Genomic DNA, 26432 nt, shown 5'->3' on the forward strand with positions numbered 1-26432 from the left:
TGTTGCTGCTCATCTCATACAGACTAAGGACTCTGTTTGAAATGGTAAATGTTCCATGTATTCATTTCTGCTTGAAAATCCCACCCAACATTTTCTTATTTCACCAGATCTAGGGGTGAAGGAATTTAAATTGCCCCCTAACCCAGACCTATTTTTAATTCCTGACATCACAAAGGTTCGAAGCGTCCTGTGGAAGATTCTCTCCGTGTTCTTCGCACTTCTTTGTTCACTCAGGTAACAAAAAATCCTCTGACCCCAGAGTAACAGCTGGCTCTTCAGCTCAACTAACAGCAGGCAAGAACAGGAGCATTGAAATCAACCAGCGATGAAAGGGGAAGATGGCAAAATACCTGCAGGCTGCTGAACATTTCCCAGCAATCCAGCAATGGCCAGCTGTGAGTGCTAATTAGAGAGATTTCGCCACTGCCCTGCTGGTAAAAGGGAAGGGAAATGGGTCTGTTTACCTTTGTTGCCCTCAGTTCTGCTTATAAAGGAGTGACTGCTGCTGCTGGATTTTGCCAAGTGTGTTGCATGTCTGATGCTTTACACAGCTCCAGCAGCAACTGAGGTACAGCAGGGCAGGAGAGCAATGAGGGCTCAGCAGTGAACTTAAAATTCAGCTGGACTCTGATATAAAAATCTGCATCACTGTGAAATTTGGTTGTGTAGACCCTCTCTCATATGCACATCCATATCAAAGTCAAATTAAACTTATTTTTAAACATGAAAGAAATCCAAGGTGCTTCCAGAGCACCAAGTTTAGCATCACCCCATGGTAATCAGCACAGTGAGCACTGCACAGCCAAAATCCATGAGCCTCTTTCCCTCCAGACATTCAGGAGGTGCACGCAGCAGTTTGAGGTCATAACTTCCTCTGATGTTTGCATGTTCTTCTCAAGTGTTGGTGAGCATTCATTTACCTTAAAAACACCTAAATGATGGCTCTGTTGTGTTCATATAGCTGTAGGGTTTAGTGCTTTTACAGCTGCCAGGTGTCAAGACCTTTTACACAAAAATTATAATAAAAATAATAATAAATAAAAATAAAAATAAAAATAAAAATAAAATAAAAAAGATTATTACTTTCTGTAACCCTCAGTTTTAGCAGGCCTTGTGCTAGATTAAACCCCATCTCTTCTCTGAATATCTCTGTGTTATCTGCTTGCTCCTGGTGTGCTGCTCTCTTGATAATCAGTTCTTAGGTGCAATTGTCTGCCACACTTCCATGAAGCAAACACTTTGGTTCATTTATTTGGGATTTTATTGCTCAATGTGAAAAGATGTGATTAGATAAAGGAAACATGAACCAATTGTTGCAGCCCTGTACCAGCAGCTTGCTTTGGCTTGACACCAGGGGTTAAATTGAACATACAACTGCAAGGCACAGGTCTGAGCAGTCACAGCAGGACACAGCACAGGGGCCACTGAGGTGTTTCTGCAGAAAGGGCAGTGTGCTGCCCAGCAGCTGTGTCCAGCTGTGTCCAGCTGTGCAGGCAGCTGGAGTGGACCATCAATTAGCAGTGGTGTGCAACTGGGTGTGTAGAAGGAGCCACTCTGGTGATGGAGAACCTCAGACTGGAAACCTAGACTGCAATGTAGGCTGAAATTACTTTCTCAGAGTAGGATTGGAGACTTCCACTGCAGGGGAGGAATCACCAAGACACCTTAGTCATCTCTAAGGAGAAATTGTGCAAGTATTGAGTCCCCAGTGGTTTTGTAATAAACAAACCCAACAAGCTCATCTCGCCTTGGTGGATCCCCAGGTGGATCCCCAGCCACAAGGGTGAAGAATTTGCTGTTTGTTACAGCTGAGCACAGAACAACCTGTACCTCTTAGTAATGCCAGAGTAATGCTGAATTTCTGCAGAAAAGATCAGCTGGATGTTGCATGCTGCCTGTTTGGAAAGCAGATTTTTATGTGTACCACATGATAAATGAACCCTGGGATTGCCCAGGACCTCATAGGTGGGTTTCCCCTGCCCTGGGAGGAGAGGAGGGGCTGCACCACCCAGCCAGGCTGGCATGGTGCTCTGGCAACGTGGCAACCAAAAGCGACTCCACAGAGACATTGTGCAAACTGCTTCAAGATGGAAATAGGAGCTGGAAATGACAAAACATGTGAAATCATGTGAAACCTGCAAAGGGAAGAGATATTCACAAAGTAGCAGCGCTGAGAAAGCCCTACTGAGCACCCTGTTTAAACCCAGATGAGCCTGCCAGAGTTAAAAATGGATAATCTGAGTGCTGAATGTTCTGGTAGCCAAAAGAGGGAACTGAAACCAGAGGAAGGAGGAGGGCAGCAGCCAGGCTGCTGTAAGCAGAGGCTGGGAGCTCTGCTGCACTCTGCACCTTGGGACCAAAAGTTCATAGTTATCTGCTGGCCACAGTGGGATGCTTTGCCACATCAGAGCCTCAAAGAACAGATGGGATTTATCCATGCAAAAGCATGCACCTGCCTCTCTGTGAGGCCTAATTTCAGACAAGAGAGGAAGAGATGTTCATACAGCACTGCTCATCTGACCTATCTAAATGTTTCATTTTGAGAAAAAAAGTTTTGCTTAGGGAATTCTGGGGCAGGATCATATTCTTCTCTCCTCATCTCTTTTTCTAGTTGCACAAATATTATTTCTATTGCCCTGGTCCTTCAGGTGCTCAGATGGGCAATAGCAGGGTTAATGAGCAGGGCTGGAGGTGAGCAGAGCAGGGCTGAAGAGCCCAAATGGAGCTGGACATGGCCTGAAAGAGAAATGGGAGCACAGAGGAACTTTTTAGGTGAAACCCAGCTCAGCAGGTCATCAGGACACCAACACTGGCAGCTTGTTGGGCTCGGGTAGTGTCCTCTCTGTGACTCCAGTCCAAAGGCTTGGCATCGATTTTTAGAGTATTTCAAACCCCTGAAAGGTCCTCTGCACCTTGCTGCTAATGAGATTTCAATGTAAAATAAAAGGAACATTGTCTAACCCAGATTAAACTTGCTCCTGAGCTATTTTTAGCTTGCCTAAACTCTTTCAACTCCTTTGGTAAAACTCATCAAAATTCATCTCTGCTAAAAGGATGTAACTTCAAAGAAGTCATATGCATTAAATGTCAACATGTTTTACTCATTATAAATTACAGTATCATTAAATCTAACATGAGTTAAATGGGAAAGATTTAATTTCACTATCTTTAAAAGGAAGGCTTTTTAGTATGGGAATAAAATTTTCTTTTAAAAATGTTTTTTAAAGTAAAAGTGGGCACAGAAGCTTTATGTTATGTGTTATCATATTTGTATGTAAAAAGTAAAGCAAAAATGCTACACTCCATTGTTCTGAGCAAGCTGTGGAAATAGTAGCTTACTTCTGCTCATTTTACAACCCTCCTTTTGGATACACTTCTAATTTAAACCGTGGAAACCGAAAACGTTCCTTTAAAACTGGTTGTCATGGTTATAAAATCCCGAAAGAAATTATGTGTGTCTGCATCTGCTGAGGGAAACATTTATGGCATGATTTAGCAGAGGGGGGGCAAGCAACCACCCACCACAACCCATTTTCAGACTCGCTTATTACATTACTGGAATTAATTTATCACCCTCCCCAAAAAGCCACGGAAAGGATCCTCACACGTTTTTCACTGCGTGCAGTTCATTAGCAAATATCATATGGTGAGGAGTTAGTTCTGTCAAGTTCTAGCAGGTTGGGGGGTTTTTGTTTGTTTGTTTTCTTTGGTTGTCTTTGTTTCAAGAGAGCTTATCTGGAAATATAGAGTGTGCTAGACTGCCAGCATACAGTTGCTGTCACCATTGATGTCTTGGATCTCTTCCATTGTTTTTTCCTTTCCCTGATGCAGTTAGGAAGTCATCTGGCCAGAATGAAAAGCCAAGCTGAATGCTGCAGGTCAAACTGGCCGGAATAAAAGTCTGCATTGCTTCATGGAGCTTAAAAGGATAAGGCAAGGAACAAGAGGAAAAGAAAGATTAAGAAGAAGAAATAAAAAAATTTTTAAAAAAATGGAAAAGGAAAGAATAAAGGGAAAGAAAAGTAGGGAAAGGGAAATGGAAAGAGGCATCACCCTACTGAAGGAAAACTGACTCTTTTGGGAAGCCACTACACTTTCAAATGCTCCCAGGATGAAGTTTACCAAGCTTTAAGAACTGTAGATTTATTAGAAATGAGTCTATGTTGGGTCAGGTCTCCTCTCTTACAGGGATGCAGAAGTCTGCACATGGCTTAGAAACTATGGTTTGGCACATTTCATGTTTCACTGAGAAAGGCTGACTGCACAGACAATTAAAAATGATACCATGAAAGACTGAGGTAGCACGTTTAAGGTTTTAGGGTTAGTGATCTGGTGACTGCAGGAAATCTGTGCTGTTCCTGGCCCTGTTGCAAAAAGTAAATAGCTGATAAGGATGATGAGGGCATTTTAGACAAACAATATACTTTGTGCTATTGGACTGTGAGCCACAAATGGGGTTCAAAGGGTCTCCTTCTAGCCACTGATCCAGGGCTTTTCCTATTTAAAAATATTGCTGTAGAAGGAAGTCCCAAGCATGAAGCAGAACCCTTGTGAGAAAGCTTAGAATTTAACAGCAGGCTGAGCTACTTCTGAAAGGCTGTGGATATTCTCAGACTCTTTGACTTTCTCCCACCCATGAAAAATCAGGAATGACATTCTCCACTGTTCTGTTTCTGTGGAAAATTATTTCTAATGAATATATTCTACACTCCTGATGGAAGCCTTCAATTTATGGCATCCAAATGGAAGAATATAGGAAACTGGAGAAGCGGGGGAACATCAGGGACAGAGTTATGCTTCTCCAATCCTCTTGCCTCCTTTCTTTCTACTCAGCAAACACGAAATCTTGCCATTGTTTTTGAATCCTTACATGTGACTTCTGAGTATTCTTGTGCTGCATGATCACAGAATTGACTTTCCCGTTGTTGTCTGCTGAGTGAGAGATGCTTTCCCATGTCTGCACTACCTGGCTGCTCACTCTGATCCTTGCTAATAGCTGGAATAAACCTGAGGACAGGCAGGCAGCAGGGCTGCATCCATCCAGCTCCCCACAGCTGTTCCCACTGCTACCTCCTGCCTCACCTGCAGGGCACTGCCAAGCTGTGGCATAGTGGAGCTGAGGTCTTTGTATGTTGCAACAGACACATATATATGAAAACAGATAAAAATGCCCAAATTTTCCTCCCATGTTGAATAGTGTCTGCTCTGCAGTCTTAGATCTCAAGCAGTGATGTGCTTTTCTTACCAGTAGTGTCTGTATCACTGATTTATAATCCTATAAGTAGATTGCGAGACTGATTAATCCCTCATTTCTGTCTGTCCATCTATTTCTCATCTCAGTTCTTTTCTTTCCCATGATTTATTTACCTAGCAGGAAATAAATTGATTCGGTCTATCTCCTTATCCTGCCTTTTCTTAATTCCCTGCTAATTACTAGTAGACTGGCTCAGCACCCTGTGGGAGGATCACCCTCTGCCCTTTGGGTACCTTTGGGACAGAAGCCTCTTACCTGCTCTCAGCTGGGATGGATCACACCCTTCTGTTCTCTCCAGGGGCTGATGACAGCCTGCTTCACTGCAATCAGATTAATTTGGAAGCATGGTACTTTCCTGGAGAAAATGTCGCAAAATTACAGAGCAGAGAGATGGAAGAGGTTTATTAAATTGGTCGGTCCATCTTGCTGCCAATCAGCAGCAGTTCCTGGCAGGGCACACCCTGGCTCTGCTCCAGCAGTGTTCCCAAATTGCCTGGTGATGTGCTGCCAGCCTCTGTCCTTGTGGGTGTTCCCAGCCAGCATGAGCCCATGTCAGGAGCACTCAGAGCTGCTCCTCCTGCTTCCTGACCACCCTTCCTCCTCATAGATTGCCCTCTCTGAGCACCACAAACAGCTCTTGCTAAAGGAGGTTGAGGAGCACCAATCCTGGCAATCCTGGCAGCAGAATTTGGGAAAGGATCCTCTTCAGGACAGGGCACTTTGCTGCCCTTTGGGAAGGTCGCCTCAATTCCTCTGTCCCATGCTGCCCAGACACTCCAAACATCCCACTCTCCAGCCTGCAGGACCAGCCTGCTCATGCTTGAAAGTAATGATTTATAAACTTTCTTAAGTGCAACCAAGTGAGCAGGAGGCTTTACTGAGAGAGACCTGGCTAGATGGAAATTATTGATCAGGAGAGGGAGGTGCTCAAGGTGGCCACAAAAATAGCTGACACCAGTGGCTTGTCTCCCTGTCCATTTCTGAGCTGTGCATTACAAATGTTCAGGTGGCTTTCAATGCCTGGCTCACAATTTGTGCCCTGAACTGAGCAGCTGAATCATTTCTATGCAGCCAGAGAATTTCCAGTGTTAAAGAACTTCCTTGCTCCATCTTCATTGCTTCACTTAATCAGATGTGTAAGATGATCTTTTCAGCCTCATTCTCTGCCAAATGACATGGACTCACAGAATCACAGAATGGTTTGAGTTGGAAGGCACCTGATGATCATCTCCTTCCACCCCCTGCCATGGGCAGGGACAACTTCCACCAGAGCAGGTTGCTCCAAGTCCCAGCCAGCCCAGCCAGCTTAACATCACTGTGGACAATTAGGAAAATCTTGTTAGAAAGGTGCCTGTAAAGGGTGCACTGATGTGGGGAAGCAGTTGGACTGAACCAAACCTCTGTGTCTGCCCTGTGCTCCTGCCCTGTGTTGGCTTGTACATGTTGTTTATATCTGGATCCTAAATCAGGAGTAGCGTGAGCCCTGGAGAATAAATCTTCAGCCCAGGGTGATCAAGGGAATGAGATGTGCATATATTAACTCGTTTCCCTGTCTTGTTTAGGTGAGATACTGTGCACAGGTAAAGCAATCTGCAAAGCAAAATGGGTGCTTTGTCTCCCCCAGGGCCTCAGCCATTTTGGTGACTGATCCTGCATTTTGGTGAACATTCTTACTCCTCAAAGGGTACAATCCAAACCCTGTCTGGGGCTGTGAGAGGACACTGGGATCTGGTGAGGACCAATCCCATGGATAATGACAGCATTTGCTCAGGCACAGCTGCAACACCACCCAAACCAGCACTGTCAGCCAGCAACAAATTAGCTCCTGCAAATAAATCCATTCTTGCTTCATGCCCCATCCTGACAGTTCCCTTTCCAGCAAGGCTCCCAGGGCTGGGATGCACAGCCTTGACATTCTCCCAAATGCCCACTTGGAAGAAGCTGCTGTGCTGATGCTGCCAGCTCCCAGTCTGACAAAAGCCAACCCCAATTACAAAGGATGAGCAACAGGAGCAGCCCCTGCCACTGGTTTTTCAGCAATGGAAATTATTGCCTGTTCCACCAGCGTTTGCCATGAAGGTTTTAGGCTGTTCTCCCTCCTGTGCTGAGCCCAGGGTCTCCTCACCACAGCTGAGGATGCTGAGAGTAGGCACTCAGTGAGTTAAAAAAAAATAAAATTAAAAGCTCAGCAATTAATATTTTCCACCATAAATAGAAAAAAAAAAATCTCCATCTGTCCCTAGAGATGGCAAAACCTATCTGTGGACAACTAGATTTGGATGCTTTGCCCTCAAACTGAACCAATGCCACTCTGTCTCTCACAGCTGTGATTACTCCTCCACACCTGGACACCATTCCTGGTTGGGACAAAGCCTGTGGGATCTGGTCAAAGCTACTTGCAAGGAAAAGCTCCACCAATTTCCATATGCTTTGGTTTCTGAGCTGAAGGAGCATCAAAGCAACAGTGGTTTCAAGAACAGGTCAGCAATGTTGTGTGTGTTTACATCAAAAAAGTCTCTTGTAATTTGGCACAGGCAGTTCTTTAGGGAATGCCACTCGTGACCAAGCTAATGATGCAAGAAGCCAAGGGAGCCATGTCTTAGAAATAATTTAAATTTCCAAGTGAAACACTTCTGCCTCTATCCCACTGTCCTTCAAAATCTTCATTTTGCATGTGAAGTGTAATTTTTTGAAGCAAGGTTACCCATTTGCAGCAAATAAAATGGAACGTTTTATGAACAAAAGGTTATAAGAAAATACTTATTATCTACTTAGACAAAGTACTCCCTCATCAGCCTGACTTGCTTGGGAGAGGAAATTAGATGCTACAGAAGTTTTATGGATGAGATATCTGTGACCAGCTCAGCTTGATTTATTTCCTATTGTCTTCAGGCTAATGAGGAGGAGGGTCAAGAACTGTTCCTATTGTCCTGTAGAGAAGCTCCATTCTAGCAATAGATTTATGTATCTCCCTCATCCCCAAACCACCTAAAAATAAAATTATGTTTTGCTCATTAATCTCAACAAATTGTGTTCTTTGCCCAGGAAAACAAGAGCTATTTATGGTGCTCGAGAAAAGTAAAACCACAAACACTCAAGGTCAATAAAATGCACTTTTTATTCTGTATCAATGAAAATATAGCCACATGTAAATAAAGACGTGTGGAAAAAAAAAATCAACATTGATCCTCCCTGAAGAAGTACAGTTCATTGTGCTAAAACCCATTTTCCTTTGGGTTAGAAACAGTTGTCTGCCAATGCTTTAAAGTGACCCACGTTTTCCTTGTTGTTGAATTTTAGCAAACAGAAAAAGTGCAACAAGAAGCTTGCTACAGATAAACCAATCTCAACTGACCACTCACAGCAACGTCCAAAAGTGACAGGAGAGTCACCATCAACAAAAGTGTCCCCATGCACTCCTCCTGGGCAGTCACACAGGTGGCCAAGGGAGCATCCACTCTGTACAAACTGATGTGTGATTTTCAGTACAAAGATGGTCCTTCCTTGATGTAACTCGTGATTGCTTTGCAGATTTCAGATATGGTAGCAGAGGTGCATTCCTTTCGTAGCTGTTCAGTTTCAAACGCTTTATTTTTTTAATTTTTTTTCTCTAGGTTTTTATAAGCTTCCTGCTGTCAAAATACAGTTCTAAATTGCTTTTGTAGAAATAATCCTGAAAGGCAGAGGCATTTAAAATCCTCCCAAATCCTCAGTATATTAACAACAGCAAAAAAGATAGCTGGGCTGTTCAAAAATATTGTCGGGAACATGAATGTCATTTGCATTGGCTAGCGTACAAAGAGCAGCAAGTAGTAACAAAAGAAACATCACCCCAGCATTAACCCTTTCCCCCAATTTCTTCCTTGCAAAGAAAGAGAGTTTTCTCAAAATACTTTTCCTCCCCACAGTCCAGTGTCTGTGAATCTCATACATTCAAAAGCCGCAGTTACTCTGTAGATTGGGTTTTCCAACATGAGCTTTTAAAACCAATTGTTTTGCCCAACTTCTCCACGAGGGTTGCACAAACATGGTTATACCAGCTGGTGCTTTTTCAGCTAATGGGACACCTTGAAATTTGAACTCAAAAAGTAAGGACCTCAGGGCAAAAAGAAAAAATAAAAAAAAGGAGGGTTTAAACCTCATTATGCTTTGAAAGTCCTGCTAATGTTGGTGGAAAGATTCTCACAAACCAGGGATTAGTCCCTGTTAGGTGCTCAAGGGTGGAGAGAGATACCACAGCACAAATGTGGGCTGGGGAGTGCTGGGCTGGAGATACAAGGAAAGGGAAAAAAATGCACATTGGCATTTCAGCAGAAAAAGAAAAATAAATAGAAGGCAGGTTATGCCGAGGTTGGGTCTCAGCACAGCCCCATGGGTACTTTGTGAGGGCAGGCTGGGTTTTTGTGTTCAGCATCTCTGTGCAGGCTTGTACAGCAGCTCCTGCTCAGTTTACTTTTCAGCTGTCATTTTGGGTGAGGGGGGAAGCCTAAGGAAAAAAAACCTAGAAAAACAGTGCAATGTTTTGACTGTAATGAGGTCCCCTGCGATGACAATTCATTAAAAAATCATCTCCCCCTGCCACTAATTGTGAGAATTGTGTGAGCATGCTCCTATCAGGATATTCCACCAGACACCACTGCAAAGCCCAGGGTGCACAGACAGAGACAAGATCATGCCCACCCCTTGTCCCTCTTTCCTCCCAGCAGAAATTCCCTACATTTGTCTTCATTTAGGAGCCTGGAATGACTAGTTGCCTAAATGTGTGGGAATTCATAAGCATATCAAAGGGATGGGGGAGGCAGGGGAGGAATCCTAAAACCCATGCCAAAGCTCCTGTGTCCCTCACCGAGCAGAATGTGACCTTTCAAAGCCTGTTCTGGGGTTGGGGATGCACTTCATGAACCCCAACACGAGCTGCCCCTTCCCTGCTCTGCTCCAGCTGTGGACACAAACAGGGCTCCAGAGCCGAGCACATCTGCCCACAGCTGGATCAGCAATGCTCAGATGTTGGGCTGCACGGCAGGATTCAGCCTCACAGCACCTGGTGCTCAACCCCTTGTCTTTGTCATCATCTCTCTCTCTCTGTGGTAGCAATAATAGCTTTATTTTTAACTCTGCTTCTCCCCAGAGAGAGTTTGCACGGCTTATGTACATATCTGGCTTGTGCAAGGATATTCTAGACAGTCATGAATTTTGAGCAGTTACTTTGGATGGAAATTACTGACAGTTCAGACACCAAGAATGTGTCTTTCAGACCGAAATACGTGTTAATTAAAAAGTGCCCTTTCCCTGATCAGTTCAGCTGATTCTTGTGGCAATTCACCTTGCTGTCCCCATCTTCAAACACATCATCCACATTTCTGCATTCAGCATGCAGCATTTAGTAGGGCATGAAATCCTGGACCCATTTGCATTAGACAAGGGCCTGAAATTAAAATTCTAGTACCCGCAGTTCTTGGTTTTGAGAAAGCTCAGCCCACGCTGGGACTCAGTGTCTTGGTCCCTCTGTGAGAATTGGGTTAGAGAAATTAATGGAAACATTTCCACCGACCTCAGTAAGGATATTTACACAAGATGCTCGAAGCTTGAAAATATTTACCTCCAAAACAGACAACACAATTTAGAAGATCTGCTGAGACCACTTTACTGAGCCACTCAGTCACTGGCTGGTATATAAGCAGGGCATTAAAAAATCAGCTCTTGCTACAACTCCTATTAGCATATTATTCCTTCTGAACACAAATAGCAAAACAGATCATTATCTCATTAAATCTGCTGATGCAACATCACTTAATCAATCTTCCCATTTCTACAATTTGCTAGCCTAATGATCTAGACAAGAAAACAAGGGAGGAAGGAAGGATAGAGAAAGAGAAAAGATGTAAACAAACAAATAAGGAAGGGAAACACTGCATTTCATTGCGGAAAATATTCTGCTTCATATTCTGTAGCTTTCAAAACACAGAAATTACCCCAAGACACACAGCTACACTTGCACAGAAAAGCCCAGCCAAGTCCCTATAAGAACAGTCAGTAGGTATGTAAGGTTTATGCAGCATATCATGTCCTAATTCATGTGAGAATGGTTTGCAGTACTAATGGGATTTTGTTACATAAACTGTGCTGATAAGGCATTGGAGCTTTAAACAGCTAGCAAGAGTATTTTTATGGCTGGCATGTTTTCCAGACAAAATATGGTGAACCTTTACCTCCACTGCAGCCCCACAAGCTGCAGCTTTTTTGGGGTGTCCCACATCCCATATTGGGCCACAGATCTCCTGAAGGGCAAATAATCAACCATCAGTGACAAGTGGGGGAACAAACCTGCCCTAGGAGAAATGCTGCAGCGCCAGCTTCAGCAGCATCTCTGAATCACTGTGAAACCAATGGCAGGGGGAGGCTGACACTGAGGTCAGTGAAATAGTGCCAACTACTACATTTGAGAAAACATGTGTGCAAGTTTTCTGGGAAAGCTCATTAGCCATTTCTACACTCCACAGAAACAAGGCACAGCTCCCCTTGTCTGAGTACAGGAATTTTACTGGGACAGCTGAAAGGTACATTTACAGACCTGCTTTGCACTTCAACTCTAATGAGCTTTTCTCAATAAATTGTCCTGCTCCCATGTTTAGCATTACTTTGGCATGCATTGCCAGATAAATTCTTTATTGTCTTTCTGGTAGCTTGCCCAGTTCCCACCAGGCAGATTTTAAAAACCCAAATTATGCCTTACTGCTAGCTACTGCCTCTCCCACCTGATAAATTGGATTTCCCGCTTTATAGAAATAGGCAGTTGGTGGCCCTTGGCCCTTCCTTTAAATAGAAAAGAGATGTGGCTGGGAATCTACAGACCATCAACAGGCAGTAGGAAGAGTTGGGAGGTGCCATTGCATCCTTGCACCCATAATCCTTTTCCAAAAGTCCCATTTTGGGAGGACCCTGCAGATCAAAACCTCTTCTGTGATTGATTGCAGGAGAAAGATGTTCACACTGACCTACTGATAATCCCAAAGGGATGAGCTCTGAACATGCACTGAGTGCAATGGGGTTGTTTGTATTCAAAAGCTGGCTTTAAACTACTAGTTTAGGTGTAGCTGTAATTTTAAGGTACAACCTGACTGAGCTTGTTTGTAATGCCAGGACTCCTAATTATACCTAAAATAAAATAAAAAAAGAAGCTGTTGCCAAACAGCATTTGATGATTCTAGTGAAGAAGGCAGTAATTAATCCTGCAGGGACAACAGAGGACTAATTAGAAGCAGAGCAGAAATTTTGTTTTCCTTTAGAAAAAAAATGCCTTTTTCCATGAGAGCTCAGATTAGACACCCAATTTACAAACTGAACTGTGACCTCCAACTAATGGTGCTGGCAGCAGTCTTGGATGCAACTGAATTCCCAGTGAACAGTCAGAAAGTGGTTTGTTTGGGTTTTTTCCTTTTTCTAGGAAAACAAAGTGGTGACAGAGAAAAGAGGAGCAACATCTCAGGAAATCCTTCTGCCACCAAGAAAATACCCACATATCTTGGCATAGGACACATGGAGATGCTGAGTAGAGCCCTAGGTCTGCCTGAGGAAATATAACTTTTACTATCACTGCATTGGTTCAAATTGCTGCTGGGGGTGAAGTTCACCCAAAGTGTACCTGGAGTAGGAAAGCAGAGGGAATGTCAGACAAGTGGCAGAAGCTGCTGTCTCACTTGAGCTCTCCTTCTCAAACTGGTTCATTAAAACCCACAAACACCCCAATCCCTGCCATTCTATGGAATACTGTACTGCCCAAGAGTGTACAAAAGGGCCACAAGTAGAATAAAACCAAAGGTTTGTTGAATAAAATAATGCCCTGAAAGTGGCAGAAGGCTTGCCCTGTTACTTCTGCTTAATTTGGAGACTTGTTGCTAAGCCACAGATTTTGAAAAGATTTTGTCAGTAACCCTGCGAGCTATCATGGAGATTGAGGAGGTTACAGAGTCTGGAAAAAACAGCTTCTCAGTTAAATCTAATAGAGCCAGCTGTAAACCTTTGAATGTACCTAGACAAGCAGGGAATAAGGCTGGGAATGGGGTTTGGGCAGACCCTAGGAATGTGCACAGACCCGAGGAATGTGCACAGACCCCATGGATGTGCCCAGACCTTTTCATCAATGGTGTCCACACACTGTGAGAGGAGCAGGCTGAATCTAGAGGGATGAGAATCACCTCCAGATCCAGCAGCTAATGAGAATTCAACACATTTCCCACAGCCTTGGATGCGCATGTCTGCCAGGGCAGCACTGAAAACCAGCTCAAATGCTACTGATATTTTGATGGCATTTTCAGACACTGTAATCACCTTTCACTGGGCTGGGGAAGAGGCTGGAAGAGGGTGTGGGTGTTGTTGATGTATCCATATCAGCCCACTGCTTCCAGAAACTGCACAGTCACTGAGACATTATCCTCAGTGTTTGGCACCAAGTGTGGATTTTAGCTGATGCCCAATGAAAGGCTTAATTTATTTATATGCCATAGGTTTAGAATATGCCAGTTTTCTCTGCTGTCTGTTTGATGAGTATTGGCTCTTACAGCTATTATCTTGAAAATTGGCAACATGTTCCTCAGCATGGTATTTAAACTGAAAACCAGAAAAAAATAGGACATAACTAAGAACCTTCAACTTTTACCTCCTGTTTGTGCTAATAAAATCTACAGAAGCACCGGATGATAAAAAAACATAACTTGGAATTTTGGGGAATCACATGGTCCAACCCCCTGTGTTCATAGCAGGGCCAGCTGCAAATACAGAGTTTATATGTTGATGTTACATTATTTGGATATTATATGCCTCTTTCCAACAGGTTTTTGGGAATCTGGAAAAGCTTTGGCTCTCCTGCAGCCTGCATTTTTCCCTAACAGCACATATTTGAGTGTCCTCTAACAGCCTTTCTCCGTCCCACAGCTGTCACCCTGGCAGAATCTCATCCTTACACACCACCTGAAGGAAGGGAAACCTACCAACCTCCAAATAAATAAATTATGGAGACACAAACAGCCACTCTGCAGGCAGAAGTCAATTGTGACTTCAGTGAAATGTTGTCACCATTTTTAGGCACCATCCTTTACAACCTTCTCCTCCCTCTCCCCTCTCTCCTCCCACTGCAAGCACAGAGACAGAGCCCTGCTGTGGCTGCCACCACCACCCCTGTCTGCCTTGGAAGTTCTTCACTACAACAGTTCCCCTTGCTGGATTTCCAAGCCTTGGCCTCTGTCCACTGCATGACACAGCTCAGTGGCAAAACTCCCATCATCCTAAATACCCCAGAGCAGCCAAAGATCCCAAATAGGTGTCAGAGTTTCACTGCCCAAAAATTGACTGAAGGTGCTCCTCTGTGCCTTGGCATTGCCCTTCATGATGAAGAGCACCTCAGCTGTTAGACACCTGTGAAAATGAGGGTTCATGGACCATCCTGTCATGGTATTGGAGTGGAAAGTTAAAAATCTGATCGCCACAAGGCAAGAACTGAGCATCTGAGTGTATTTATGGAGATCTCATTAACAATTTAGGATGTGAACACTTTGTTTCTGGCTGCATGCTGAGACATTTCAGTGTTCCCCTACTGTTAGTCACAACTATGGGAAAGTGCTTCTGTGCTGGCAAGATGGCAAGCCGACCCTTTTAGAGACACCTTTTTATACAAACAGGATCAGGCTGGGAGCTTGAATCATGGGTTGGATTAACTTCATTTACCCTCCAGCAGTCTACAAATCAAGTGTCTAATCTGAAGTTATTACTCTGCAGTACATGATGAGAGAGTGGCACCTCCAGAGCAGGATTTATCCCACCTGTCTGCAGCACCTGTCTGAATTAAGCCAGAATCTACCCATTCCAAATGGGAAGGTATATATCCATATGGTGTGTCTATACATCCTCTGCAGACAGGCAGAAATGTTCTCTGCTACTGCTCAGTCTGAGCTGAATCTGCTCTGAACCACACAACACAGAGTCATGGCATTGGAGCAGAGAGGGCTGAGCACAAAATCCTTTTTGTAGGGCTTTTAATTAAGGCTAATTGATGTGTTCATGGCAGACAGCCAGACACAGAGTTGGTGCACACCAGTGGTCTCAGACTGTGGGCCAAGCAAGCTTGCCTCTCCAAGAAGGAAATAATGAAGAAAAACACTTATCTGCTTTGTGGAAAACAGATAAAAAGGTTTGTGAGAATGCTGCCCCAGATTCCTGGTTCCACCTGCCATGCATCAGGAGGCTGATGAACATAACATAATAAATAAATAGAATTTATTCAGCATGGTCTGGTCAAGCCCTTTCTGAATGCTTCTGCCATTTGAGTATTCAAAATCAATATGTGCCTTCTTGTCCCACTGTGCACTACAAGGTCAATTTTCTGCCTGACTAAATGCACCCTCAGTAAGGATGATTTTAGTTTGTTTGTCGTCTGTTAGATATCACAGAGCTGATCTTTGCACAATATTCTTTATGCCACTAAGAACATTCACTGCTTTTCTGCCAGGAAAAAACGTGGACTTTTTGTCAGCTTTAGCTCCATTCAGCACTTTGCTTTAGGAATGTATTTCATCTGGAAATGCACCATTGTCTATTAAGCCCAATGAAATATGTAGAGATTCTGTTCTCCACTTGTACAAAAAGAATTAAGGGTGAGTTATAAAAATGTTCCCAGATGTGGAAATCTAGATGGATCAAACTTTTCCTCCTGCAGCCTACAGTTAAGAGCAACATCAACAAAACTCATTCAAACTCTCTTCTGTAGGAAAAGGGTATTTGGACACTTTTTGTTTTTTTTAAGGTACCACTGACGCCACCTCACTTATGGAAAAAAATATTTATTTTAAGAAACAATCTGTCCAGTTCTGACATCCAAAAAGATAGGTCTGGGTTTCCTAAATGCTCAAAATCCAAGTAAAAAAGTGTCAATTTCTCACAATATATCCCTCTATACATCCTCACTCCTAAATTCCATATTAAACCTTTGGCTTTTTTTCATTTCCCTTCCAGTTCAGGACATCTTTTTCCCCAAAAAGCCTCTAAGCCATTTCATGAGCACAACATCTGTTTTCTGACCCATGCAAACGATGACGTCTGTGGAACAGTCTCAGTTACATCCACAGCGACTGCTCTCAGCTTTGCAAAGCATTATTTCTGCAGCTGCCAGTCCTCTGAAACTGCCCTGAGATTCAAAATACACATTGAAGTCCAATAAGATTATCAGATTCAACCTTCAGGTCACACCTGTGCAACAGGGTTACTCTCCACGTGGTGGTAAATGAAGACTGAATCCAAATCTAGCAATGAGCCCAGCTTTTGGTGCCAGCAGCACTGAGCCCCTGTAGTTGTGCTACTTCTGCAGAACAGGGAAAAGAAAAATGGACAAAGCTCAAGTTTGTCACTTCCAGAATCAGCTCTGCTCTAACCCCCATGCCCTGGCAAAGACAGAAAAATGGGGAAAAAAGGGATTTACAAATACAAATTCAGAAGAACTGAATCCTCACTACAATATTTTTTTCAGTAATTATCCTGAAGTGCTGTTCTATCTTGTATATGCAACATTACACCAAAAAAAGCTATTAAAAGTACTCTAGTTCATTTGCTTTGGAAAGTGTTTGCTTTTCTGTACACATTTTCTGTACACGTTTTATTTCTATTCCAAAGTCCGGAAAGATAAAATCCACTGGTGTGCAGGAAAAATGCTTTGAACACACAAAGCACAGGGTAGGTGCTAAGGATGCTGTTCCCAGCATCTGGCAGGAACATCTGTACATGTTTTGAGCTCTTCAAGGACAGGGAAGGAAAGCATGCAGCCTAGAGCTTCCTCTGTGTGGTGTGTTGCTGTTTGGGTGGAAGTGACACCTTTGTGTCCTTATTGCACTCATTGACTACAGGTGGTTGATTTCAGTCCAGCCTGAGCTACAGGACTGCAATTCATGCTTTTTTGAACAGAGGAGGAATGTCCCAGCTGGCAGCACCCTCATCACATCATGCACAACGCAAAGGGACAGGAGAGATGAGCTGCTAACAACTCCATGAAACAACTAATGCTCCCAATGCGGATTTTGGAGGCAAAGTCCTTCAGAATTGCACTAGCCAGAGTCAGCCCCACAATCTGACCCCTCCAGCACACACAGCCTGGCACATCCCATCCACAGGCTGCACTGACTGTGCCTGCAGGACATCCATCACTGCAAGGTACAGGCTGGTTCCAGTGAACTTGCAATGGGCAATCTTGGAGTATCAGAGTCAAAGCAGCATTAGAAATAGACCTGGAAATACTGTATTTGTTTCATGAACTTGGTATTTTACACTATTTAGACACTACACATTTGAACCACTCAAGCTGCACTTGAACAGTAATAGACATTCTGGGCCTGCCCAAATGATTTTCAAGGTCAGACTAATCCTGTTAACACATTCTCTCATTGTAAAGTGGCACAAAGTTACACCTGACTTGCAAGATAAACCTAAACAGAGATCCCTTTGCATGCCATGCAGCTCTACCTAGAATTAATATCAGTTACAGGGAAAGAAAAGCAGTCTGTCACAAAGGCAGAGGAATGCCATTAAGGCTAAAGCTTTCTAACAAAGCCAACCCCCATTATCCTGTTGTCTCTTTTGCAGCATCACTTCATGGCAGGTTCACGCATTCCAGGAATTTTGTCAAAGTCTGGCCCCCAGACAGCCTGTGCGACTCAGCTATTCACTAGGCAGCCCTGGGCAGTAGCTGTGTGTCTGTCTCAACCAGCAGACCAAGTCAGGCAAGAACATTCAATACTTGAAATCTTGGCACTTAAACTGAACCCACAAAGTCTGTGCAGACTCCAGCATCCTGCAGCAACCCTGTAACTCCATAACCCCACAACCGCCCCATTCTTTCAGAGTCCCATGGTGGGATTCGCAACAGGACATGAAAGGTCCTGTTGTTCTGCAGGTGCAGGTTGTTCTTGCAGACCAAACCATGGCTGCAGAGTCATGGATTTGCACTTGCGTCAGAATAGCAGCTGCAGAAAATTTTGACAGAGGCAGTCGCAGCTGTAGAGAGCGAAAATGAGCAGGTGGTCTGATCACCAGGCTTTGGGAAGAGCTATCCCTTACTGTGTCTTTACTGTTTTATTCTTCCTTCATTTGTTTTTTTTTAATCTCTAATTTCCTAAAGAAAGAGGCAGAAATAGGACAGAAAAAACTATCATCACCCAAAGAGCCTCCATGAGTTGACGCAACAGAAGCAATGACTTCTTTGGCTTTCTTAGGAGCTTTTGGAGGTTTATGGGTTTGGATTTCACAGTCAAAGATATGTTCACCATAAGATGTAGGCTCATAATTGCCACTACTGCAAATGCTGGTTTGTTTGGGTTTTAGGGACTTTGTTAGTTTTTCAGGAAGCAATTTAGTTTTGTCTAGTTTTCTAATGTTAAAAAATGGATCTAACACTGGTGTGTTGTTAGGATGCTCACTAATTATAACCATGTATTTGCTATACCTGATTCATTGTGATGCCTTGTGGTACATACATGTTTTACTCCAGGCACTTTTGGAACATGGGATCTTGATGAAAAAGGTCATTGAAGTCAGAGGCAGGGGGAATCCTTCCCTGAAGGAGCCACTGTGCTCTGCTGGGCTGCCTCAAGCTACACCAGGTAACAGCTCTGAAGCTGCAGTGGCAATTTCTGCCATGCATCTTGTGTACCTGGATTCAAACCAGTGCAAATGGAGAGGCAAAAACCCCACCACAATCAGGTGCAGAGTCCAGGCAGAGTCCAAAAGCTCAGTTCCAAACAGGAGATCAAAGAAGATGCAGTGCAAAGCCTGCCTTGCTGCAGCCCTGCAAAGTCAGCGGCGCCTTGAGAGCGATGCTCCAGCCCAGGAGGTGGAGAGGGGGTCTGAGCGTGGTCCAAGCCTGGGAGATGGCAGTCAGCTAAGAGGGGGGACAGAGCCTCTGACACAGACCTGAGGGGCTCAGTTGGTGTGGGACCTGGCTGTGTGGGCACTGCAGCCTGCTCTTGAAACGTTCCTCATGCACCAAAACCTTCCACCAGCCCAAGGCACGAGCAGCACTCCTGGGAGAACTCCATCTCCCCAGCACACCCACCACTCTCCCACCCACACATTATCATCCAAGCACCTTGGACTAAAGAGAATTTCATCCTGACCTGTTATTTTCTCCCTTTCTGAAGGCAGCTGCAGACTGATAAATGTCCTCGTGAAAGAGAGTGGAGGGGGACTAACCACAGCCTTTTAACTTCAGGCTTTCAAACCTGCTCACGTGGTCGCCAAGAAGCTGAACTATGAGTGTTCCCTCCCTCGCTCAGACCTCGTGCAAAGTCTTTCTGCCAGGGGCAATAAGGGGGACAGTGGGAGAGCAACCTCAACCCTACAAAAATGGGACATGCTAATGAAGATACTGACAGAACCAGACACCACCACTGAGTGCTGCAAAGAGAATTTACATAATGTTACTCTAACAGTTCAGTAAAAATGGCATCAGTAAAAGGAGGCTTTCAAGAAAGAAGTTACCCCCAAACACTCAGGGAGTGCAACTGAGAGAGTTCCTGTTAGTTTCATTTTGTTACATAAATCACCATTATTCTTATTATTATTATTATTATTTCTTACTTACGATGTTAAAAGAGCAGGAGGATACTTGAAATAAAAGGCTGTGCATGCACAATACCCACACAAATAAATTCCAGTGATCCACCCTAGCACCAGGCACGGTGCCCTTCCCTGCCCACTAAGCTGAGCCCTCCCTTTAGGAGGAGTAGGGGAATTCATCACCAAATATACAGTATATTATCATGGAATGATACCAGGAAACAATACTAACAGGAGCCTGGACGTGTCCTTCACGTCATATTAATCTACTGCTTAACTTGGCAGAAAAGACAGTGAGGAAATAAAAGCTCAATTCACCCAGCCTGAGATCAAAACTGTCATGGCAATATTGGCAGGTTAGACCCTGATTCTTTAAATAGTACATTGCCTTTGTTAAACAAAAGTCATTCTTTTATTACATAATAGAGCTTATAAATAAATGTAAAGTGTGCATGCAGTCAACTGCATATTATACAAGCAATATCTATGTTAATAATTGCTTTCTTTGGCAGGCCAGAATCCAGCTGGACATGCAATATTTACATATCAAAATCCTTGGTGTGTTCAAGTCATATTGGATGCAAGTGAAAATATATATGTATATATATTTACCGTATACACACACATATATATATATGTATAAAGGTATATATACACCTCTGCATATATACTGTATACATATATACACATAGGTATATGCTAAAAGTGGATTTCATCTTTTTCAGATTCAGGTGATGCAGGCCTTGAAACACTAAAAATATCCTGACAGGATATCTGGGGTGGGGACTGGGGTGATAAATGAGACTTGGGGGAGGAGAGCTGGGATACGTTCTTTTCAGACAATATTTTTAAAATTTCTGCCACCTGCTTCTCAAGGGCAGCCATCCTACTGCTTAGCAGCTGGATATCTTCTTTGAGTTCGTGCTTGACTTCCTGCAGCGTGGTTTGTAAGGCCTGCTCAGGAATGGGGTAGAAAGGACACCTAGCATCCGCCTGGATGGGGCTGTGCTCCAGGGGGCTGCGAGTCTCACCAGCTTTATCCAAGCGAAGGTCACTTTTTGTTATCCCACTGTCACAAGAATCCGTTTTCCTCAGCGGGTTTTTATTTACACCGTTCTCCGAGTCATTGGACTTGGGGTCGTCAGACAGCAACCCCATGGACTCGGCCTTTGTGACGTTATTCCAGTCCTCCTTCTTCTCCTCGTGGGCCCCCATGGTGTTCTTCAGCCGAAGCCACCCTTTCCCGTTCCCGTTTTTCATCCGCATGGGGCTGTTCACTTTGAGGCATTTCTGCTCTCCGTTCCCGTTCGGCTTGAGCTCCATGGTGTCGCGGTTGTTGGGCTTCACGGCCTCGCTGGTTTTCATGTAGGCCAGGGTGGTCTGGATGGGGGTGATCTGGGACACGGTGACCACGCTGGTGCCCGTGATGGACGCCCCGTTCTGCACGCTCCTGCTCTCCACCTGCAGCTGGTTCCGCTCCGGGTCGATGTGGGTCGAGCCCTGGTTGCGCATCTCCTTCTGCTGCTTGAACTTCTGGAAGAGTTTCCGCACAGGGTGATCCACGGGGATGCTCAGAGTCACCTCGTTCTTCTGGCGCAGGCGCTCCTCTTCCTCCTTCTTGACATCGCTGATCTTCCGGAAGATGATCTGTGGGGATAGATCCACAGCAGAGTCAGGGCACAAAGTACATCACATATGGCAAATACTAGTTTGAGATGGGGAAACAGCCTTGAGAACAGCCATTTCTATCTTAATTTTGATCTTCCTTTCCATCTTAAGTTTTTTTGGTGAATTCAGATGGAGCTGATCAAGACACAGTAACTTCAAGGTTAGCCATATAGATAGTGTACATCCAGGCACACACACTTTCTTAAAAGGATACAATAAAAGTGGGTTTCACCCTTTTTCTTGATGCAGAAGATACTTCTACTTGAAGAACTAAAAATATCCCGACAACAACAGAAGGAAAGAAACTGAACAAAGAGAAGAAAGCAGTCGAAAAAGAACCCAAATACTGTGATGCCAACCTACCCATTACTCACACTCATACCTGCTCCATCACTATCTTTAGTACACATCAAAAGGAAATAGTAACTCAGTGGAGACTACACAGCTGTAAGATTAATTCAGTGTACACACCCTTCCAGAGGCTGGAAAATCCCAGTGTGCTCAGTACTTTTTAGTTTTGATTACTGTTAGGGTCAGGGTTAGGGTTTTACAGGATCGACTGGAGGGTGCAATTTGGTTCTCCATGAGCCCCATGTGGTTTCACACATTTTAAAAGTGTTTGCTGTGGAGTAAGTATGTCAAACATGTGTAGGTGAACTGGAAGCACCATGTAGAAGCAGCATAACAGGGCTGTGGGGCTATAAAACCCAGCAATATCCACCATCTCATCATGCCATGCCGTTTAATGCTGAGTGATTTCACCCTGCAGCATGTCTCAGGCTGTCACAGAAAAAGGAATTTGAGCCTCAGGCTGGGGGAGGATCCACAGAGCAAAACCTTTCTGTTGATTTTTTGCATGTTACTCATATGATTTTATTTTGGTTTTAGGTTCATCCAGTTTTCTTGAATGTGGGACTGAGGCAAGGTAGGGAAACTGGTTCTCTGGTTGACGACAATGTGAAAAGCAGCCTATGATTAAATACAAGTATGGACTGTGATGGGAAAGTGTGGTAAGAAAAGGAAAACAAAGCCCTTGAAATACACAAATAAAACCCTGTGACAGTCAGCTGTAGATTTTGAAATATCAAATTGAGTATCCATATTTTAGTATCTATTTATTTTCAAGTCTCACATCTTCAGAAGTCAGCAGAGAAGTGCCACGATGGCTACTGATCCTTCGCTGCATGAATCTGGGATGAGCTGGACTTCAAAGCTTCATTAGAGAGCTTTCAAACGCAGGAAATACATCCTTGCCTGCTGCTGATAGCTGCAGCTGCTTATAATAATTTGGCTAACGTGCTTTTTAGAAGCCCAGTTAAAGAAATATAAACAAAAACAAGGGACAACCGTGGAATTTACTTTCATGTGACTCCTCTGACCCAGATGCAGTGACACGTCCCCTCATTTGGAGGCTCCCCTTCATTAGCAGCTGCCCTCACTGAGCTTCTCTCTCTCTCTCAGGCCACTGGGGAGAGCAAACAACAGCAAGAGAAGTTGCCCTTGACTCAAAATTGAGTGATTACATTTAATTGAAGCCAGATTTGGAAGGTGGGCTGTGTGTGATGTTTTGTTTGTGCCTCTCTCTCCCCGGAGGGCAGTGCAGCACCTCTGGCAGAAGATGCAGCAGTGACAGGAACCAGCTGCAAGGACATGTCCCCAGGGTGTGTCTCAGGGGACAGGGCTGGTTCCTCTGCTGCTGTCCCTGTTTGGCTGTGCTGCTCTGCTCTGTGCTGAGTCCCTGAAAACACCTGCAATGGGGAAAACATCCTCCACCCAATGTTTTCCAAGGCTATGTGATGGCAGGGCAAGGGGGAATGACTTTAAAATGAGAGTAGCTTTAGATTGGATGCTAGGAAGGAATTCTTTCCTGTGAGGGTAGTGAGGCAGTGGAACAGATTTCCCAGAGAAGCTGTGGATGCCCCATCCCTGGAAGTGTTCCAGGCCAGGTTGGATGGGGCTCTGATCAAGCTGCTCTGGTGGAAGGTGTCCCTGCTCATGGCAAGGCATTGGAACAAGATGGTCATAAAGTCCCTTCCAACCCAAACCATTCCATGTTTCTATGATTCCCCTGCTTTCTGGCCACGGATGTTTCACAGCTTGAGCACCCTGCTGTCCTGCAGCCAGCCTGTGCCTGGCAGCTGCTGTCCCCAGGCAGTGGGGATGCTGGAAGGGAGGAGCTGCCAGCAGCTTGGCACTGGCCTGCGGTGGTTCCATGTCCAGCACACCCCTGGATGTGCCACTGGGAAAGGCATGAGGTAACTCTGACAACTCCTGTCCTGCTGGATGTTTATAAATACCAGAAGGACAACAACAAAGACCACAGCAGCAGTTTTTGATTCCTCTCCAAAAGCTTGCACTTCACTGAAAACTACCCTCACCTCCCTTTTCCCCCCAGTCCATTCTTGTTATTTTCTCCTTTTCCTAGACTCAGTTCAAACCTTCTCCAGACAGAGGTTATCTCCCTGCACAGAATGTAATTACCAGTGACTGCTGCTGCTGGATTTGGCAGAAGAAAGCCAAAACCTCTCCAATCTGACACTGCCTGTACCTCATACTCCTGAAGTGGGTCCTTATGAAAGCCAGGAAACCACTAGGAGCTTTTTGCCCCAGAACCACTTGGCCAGATGCCACCTGGGTGGGTCAAGCCCAGTGGCAGGGGCTCTGAGCCTGAGTGCTGCTGGGATTCAGCAAAGAGCAAACACTTTGGGAAAAGTTGAAAGGCACAGGTGGCCAAGGTGGCAAATGTCATCACATACACAGTGCAAATCTACTCTGGCCAAGAGACACCAAGGATCCCTAGCACAGCAAGGGTCTTGGTCAGAAGCACTTGAGATCAGGAGAATATGTACAAGTAAAAGAAAAGAAAGATCTTATATAGACAAAGAACTGAGGAAAAAAATTGAGATGTGAATTCTAGCACTAACAGAACAATAGTCATTTTTCATTACCAGTTTTTTCCATATTAGGAGATTTTTCATGAACTTGGATATAATCCACTTCCACAGTGGTTTAAATGAAGCCAGAATAGCTAAAGTTTGTTTACATTTACAAATGTTTACATGAATACTTAATTCTATTAATGTCCAATAACTATTACCAGCTATTTTTCTTTATAAATAAGAACGGAAAAACACCTCATGCAATCTGACATTCCTCAGCAAATTGGGAGAGCATTATTTTGAAATCTTAAATTAGATGAGCAATGTCATTTGTCCCTTATCCTTTTCAGAGAAGTTACACATAGGCCTGTCCAAATATATGTCCGAGGAACAGACACAAGCTTCAAAATAATTAATCAGAAGAAGCTGAATCAAGTGTGTATATAGTTTATCTCAAGGAATAAAGAGCCACACTCCTGTCTCACACCAACTCCTAAATTCATTAATGTGACAGACATTAGGTATAGGACTTCATTTCCTTTATGGATCAGATTGTGAAAGACTGTGAAAGACTATGTGACACAAATTTTGTCCCATGGGACCAGGTTCCTGGGTTTTTCTTAGTGTATTTATTTTGGGAAAAAGGGACAACAGAGATTATGTTAATTACTGAGCTGAAAAAAGATTAAACAGAAGCTAACTGATAGCCAGCCATGGAGGCTGAAATACTTGAGTTATTTACAAGGCAGGCACAGAAGAGACAACAGCAATTTGAGATTTTCCATTTGATCTCAACCTCAGCCTCCTTTCCCTCCCTTCCATACCAACAGGTAACTCATGGTATTGTGAACTCAGATCCTGCCAAAGGGGAACCTTACCAGAGGCACTGGCAATGGCCACGTCCCTGCTGGAGCAGCTCCTGTGAGGTGCCAGCTGATATAACCACCCCAAAGGCAAGTGCAGATGAGAGCAGCAGCAATGAGGAGTCAGGGAGCCAGCTCAGGGCTGAGACACATGCTGAATTAATGAGTAAAGCTCTGGCCTTTCAGGTGCTTTGAAATGCATCCCTTGTCTGCTGTCTTTTTTATACCAGTACTGTGAAAATCATCCCTGCATGACCTTGCTCCATACAGGAGATCTACACAAAGATCCCTTAATAAGTGACTCCAAGGCAGGTACGTGAAGGGATTAAAGAACCGACAAAAGTCTTGAAGAATTACAGGAAGTTCATAAAAAGTGGCAGGCGTTTGACCAGAGATCATCCTGTCCTGTGGCTGAACATCCCATGCTGTTGTTAGTGGCGTGCAATGTGTGCCTGCTGCTCTCCACAGAAATCCACAGAAATCCACAGAAAGGGACAGCGATGTCCCCAAAGGGCACACAGTTGTCATGGCGATGGATGCCGTGTGCTGAAAGGGAGGGAGAGCCACACAAAGCCTTCAAAAAGCAGAGATTTTCACAGTGTCTGATAAACTCTGGGTGCCCAAAGTGTAGCATCCCACAAATAGGGCCGATGGGCAAGGAATGCTGGAGTCCTGCAGCAAGGAGAGACCCTGTCCTGGGAGAAGAGGTTTGGCTCAGCTCATGAGAGATTCCTGGAGAAGAAACACCACACTTCAGCCCCCACAGCTACATCCACTCAGTAACCAACAGGTTGCTCTCATTAAAGCACAGACCAGGCTGATGTCAGTGCTGGTCACCTCCCAGAAGTTTGTTTCAGGGGTAACTATCTTGTCTGCATCAATGTCTTGTAAAAGCCCCATCTCCCTTGCATCTGGTTACTCACAACCCAATGTATTTGTCCAGATCTCTGTAATTTTTGTTCCTATTTAATACAGCAACATCTTAGAAGGCATCTGAGGTCAGTGAGATAAGAATCACAGAATCAGAAAATCCTCAAGGCTGGAATCAAGATCATCAGGTCTGAACTGGGATAATAAATTTGAAGAAATATAGGGCTCTTTTTAACCTGGACCCATCTGACAGCACAGATCCACAGCATTGCCTGAAAACACTGCAGGTGGAGCAAGTGGGACAAG

The 26432-nt window shown here is 44.2% G+C and overlaps 1 protein-coding gene and 1 long non-coding RNA gene across 3 annotated transcripts in view; one reads left to right on the top strand and one right to left on the bottom strand.

Annotated features, from left to right (window-relative positions):
* The first annotated feature begins 260 nt into the window (after nt 1-260).
* Nucleotides 261-9487, top strand: LOC146435856 (uncharacterized). 2 transcript variants are annotated; one of them, XR_014852408.1, is made up of 3 exons: nt 261-395; nt 7579-7734; nt 8555-9487. It is a non-coding gene; the product is annotated as an uncharacterized LOC146435856 (long non-coding RNA). The 2 variants fall into 2 exon arrangements; XR_014852409.1 differs by lacking the exon at nt 261-395 and adding an exon at nt 6817-6914.
* Nucleotides 8354-26432, bottom strand: part of KCNH5 (potassium voltage-gated channel subfamily H member 5) — a 155320-nt gene continuing 137241 nt past the window's right edge. Inside the window, exon 11 of the mRNA XM_085061131.1 lies at nt 8354-21493. Coding sequence (XP_084917257.1) covers nt 20546-21493 — 948 coding nt within the window. The 3' untranslated portion in view covers nt 8354-20545. The remainder of the gene's footprint in view (nt 21494-26432) is intronic.

The sequence above is a fragment of the Lichenostomus cassidix genome, chromosome 5 (genome assembly GCF_008360975.1).
Source record: "Lichenostomus cassidix isolate B80296 chromosome 5, HeHo_3.0, whole genome shotgun sequence".
NCBI lineage: Eukaryota > Metazoa > Chordata > Aves > Passeriformes > Meliphagidae > Lichenostomus > Lichenostomus cassidix.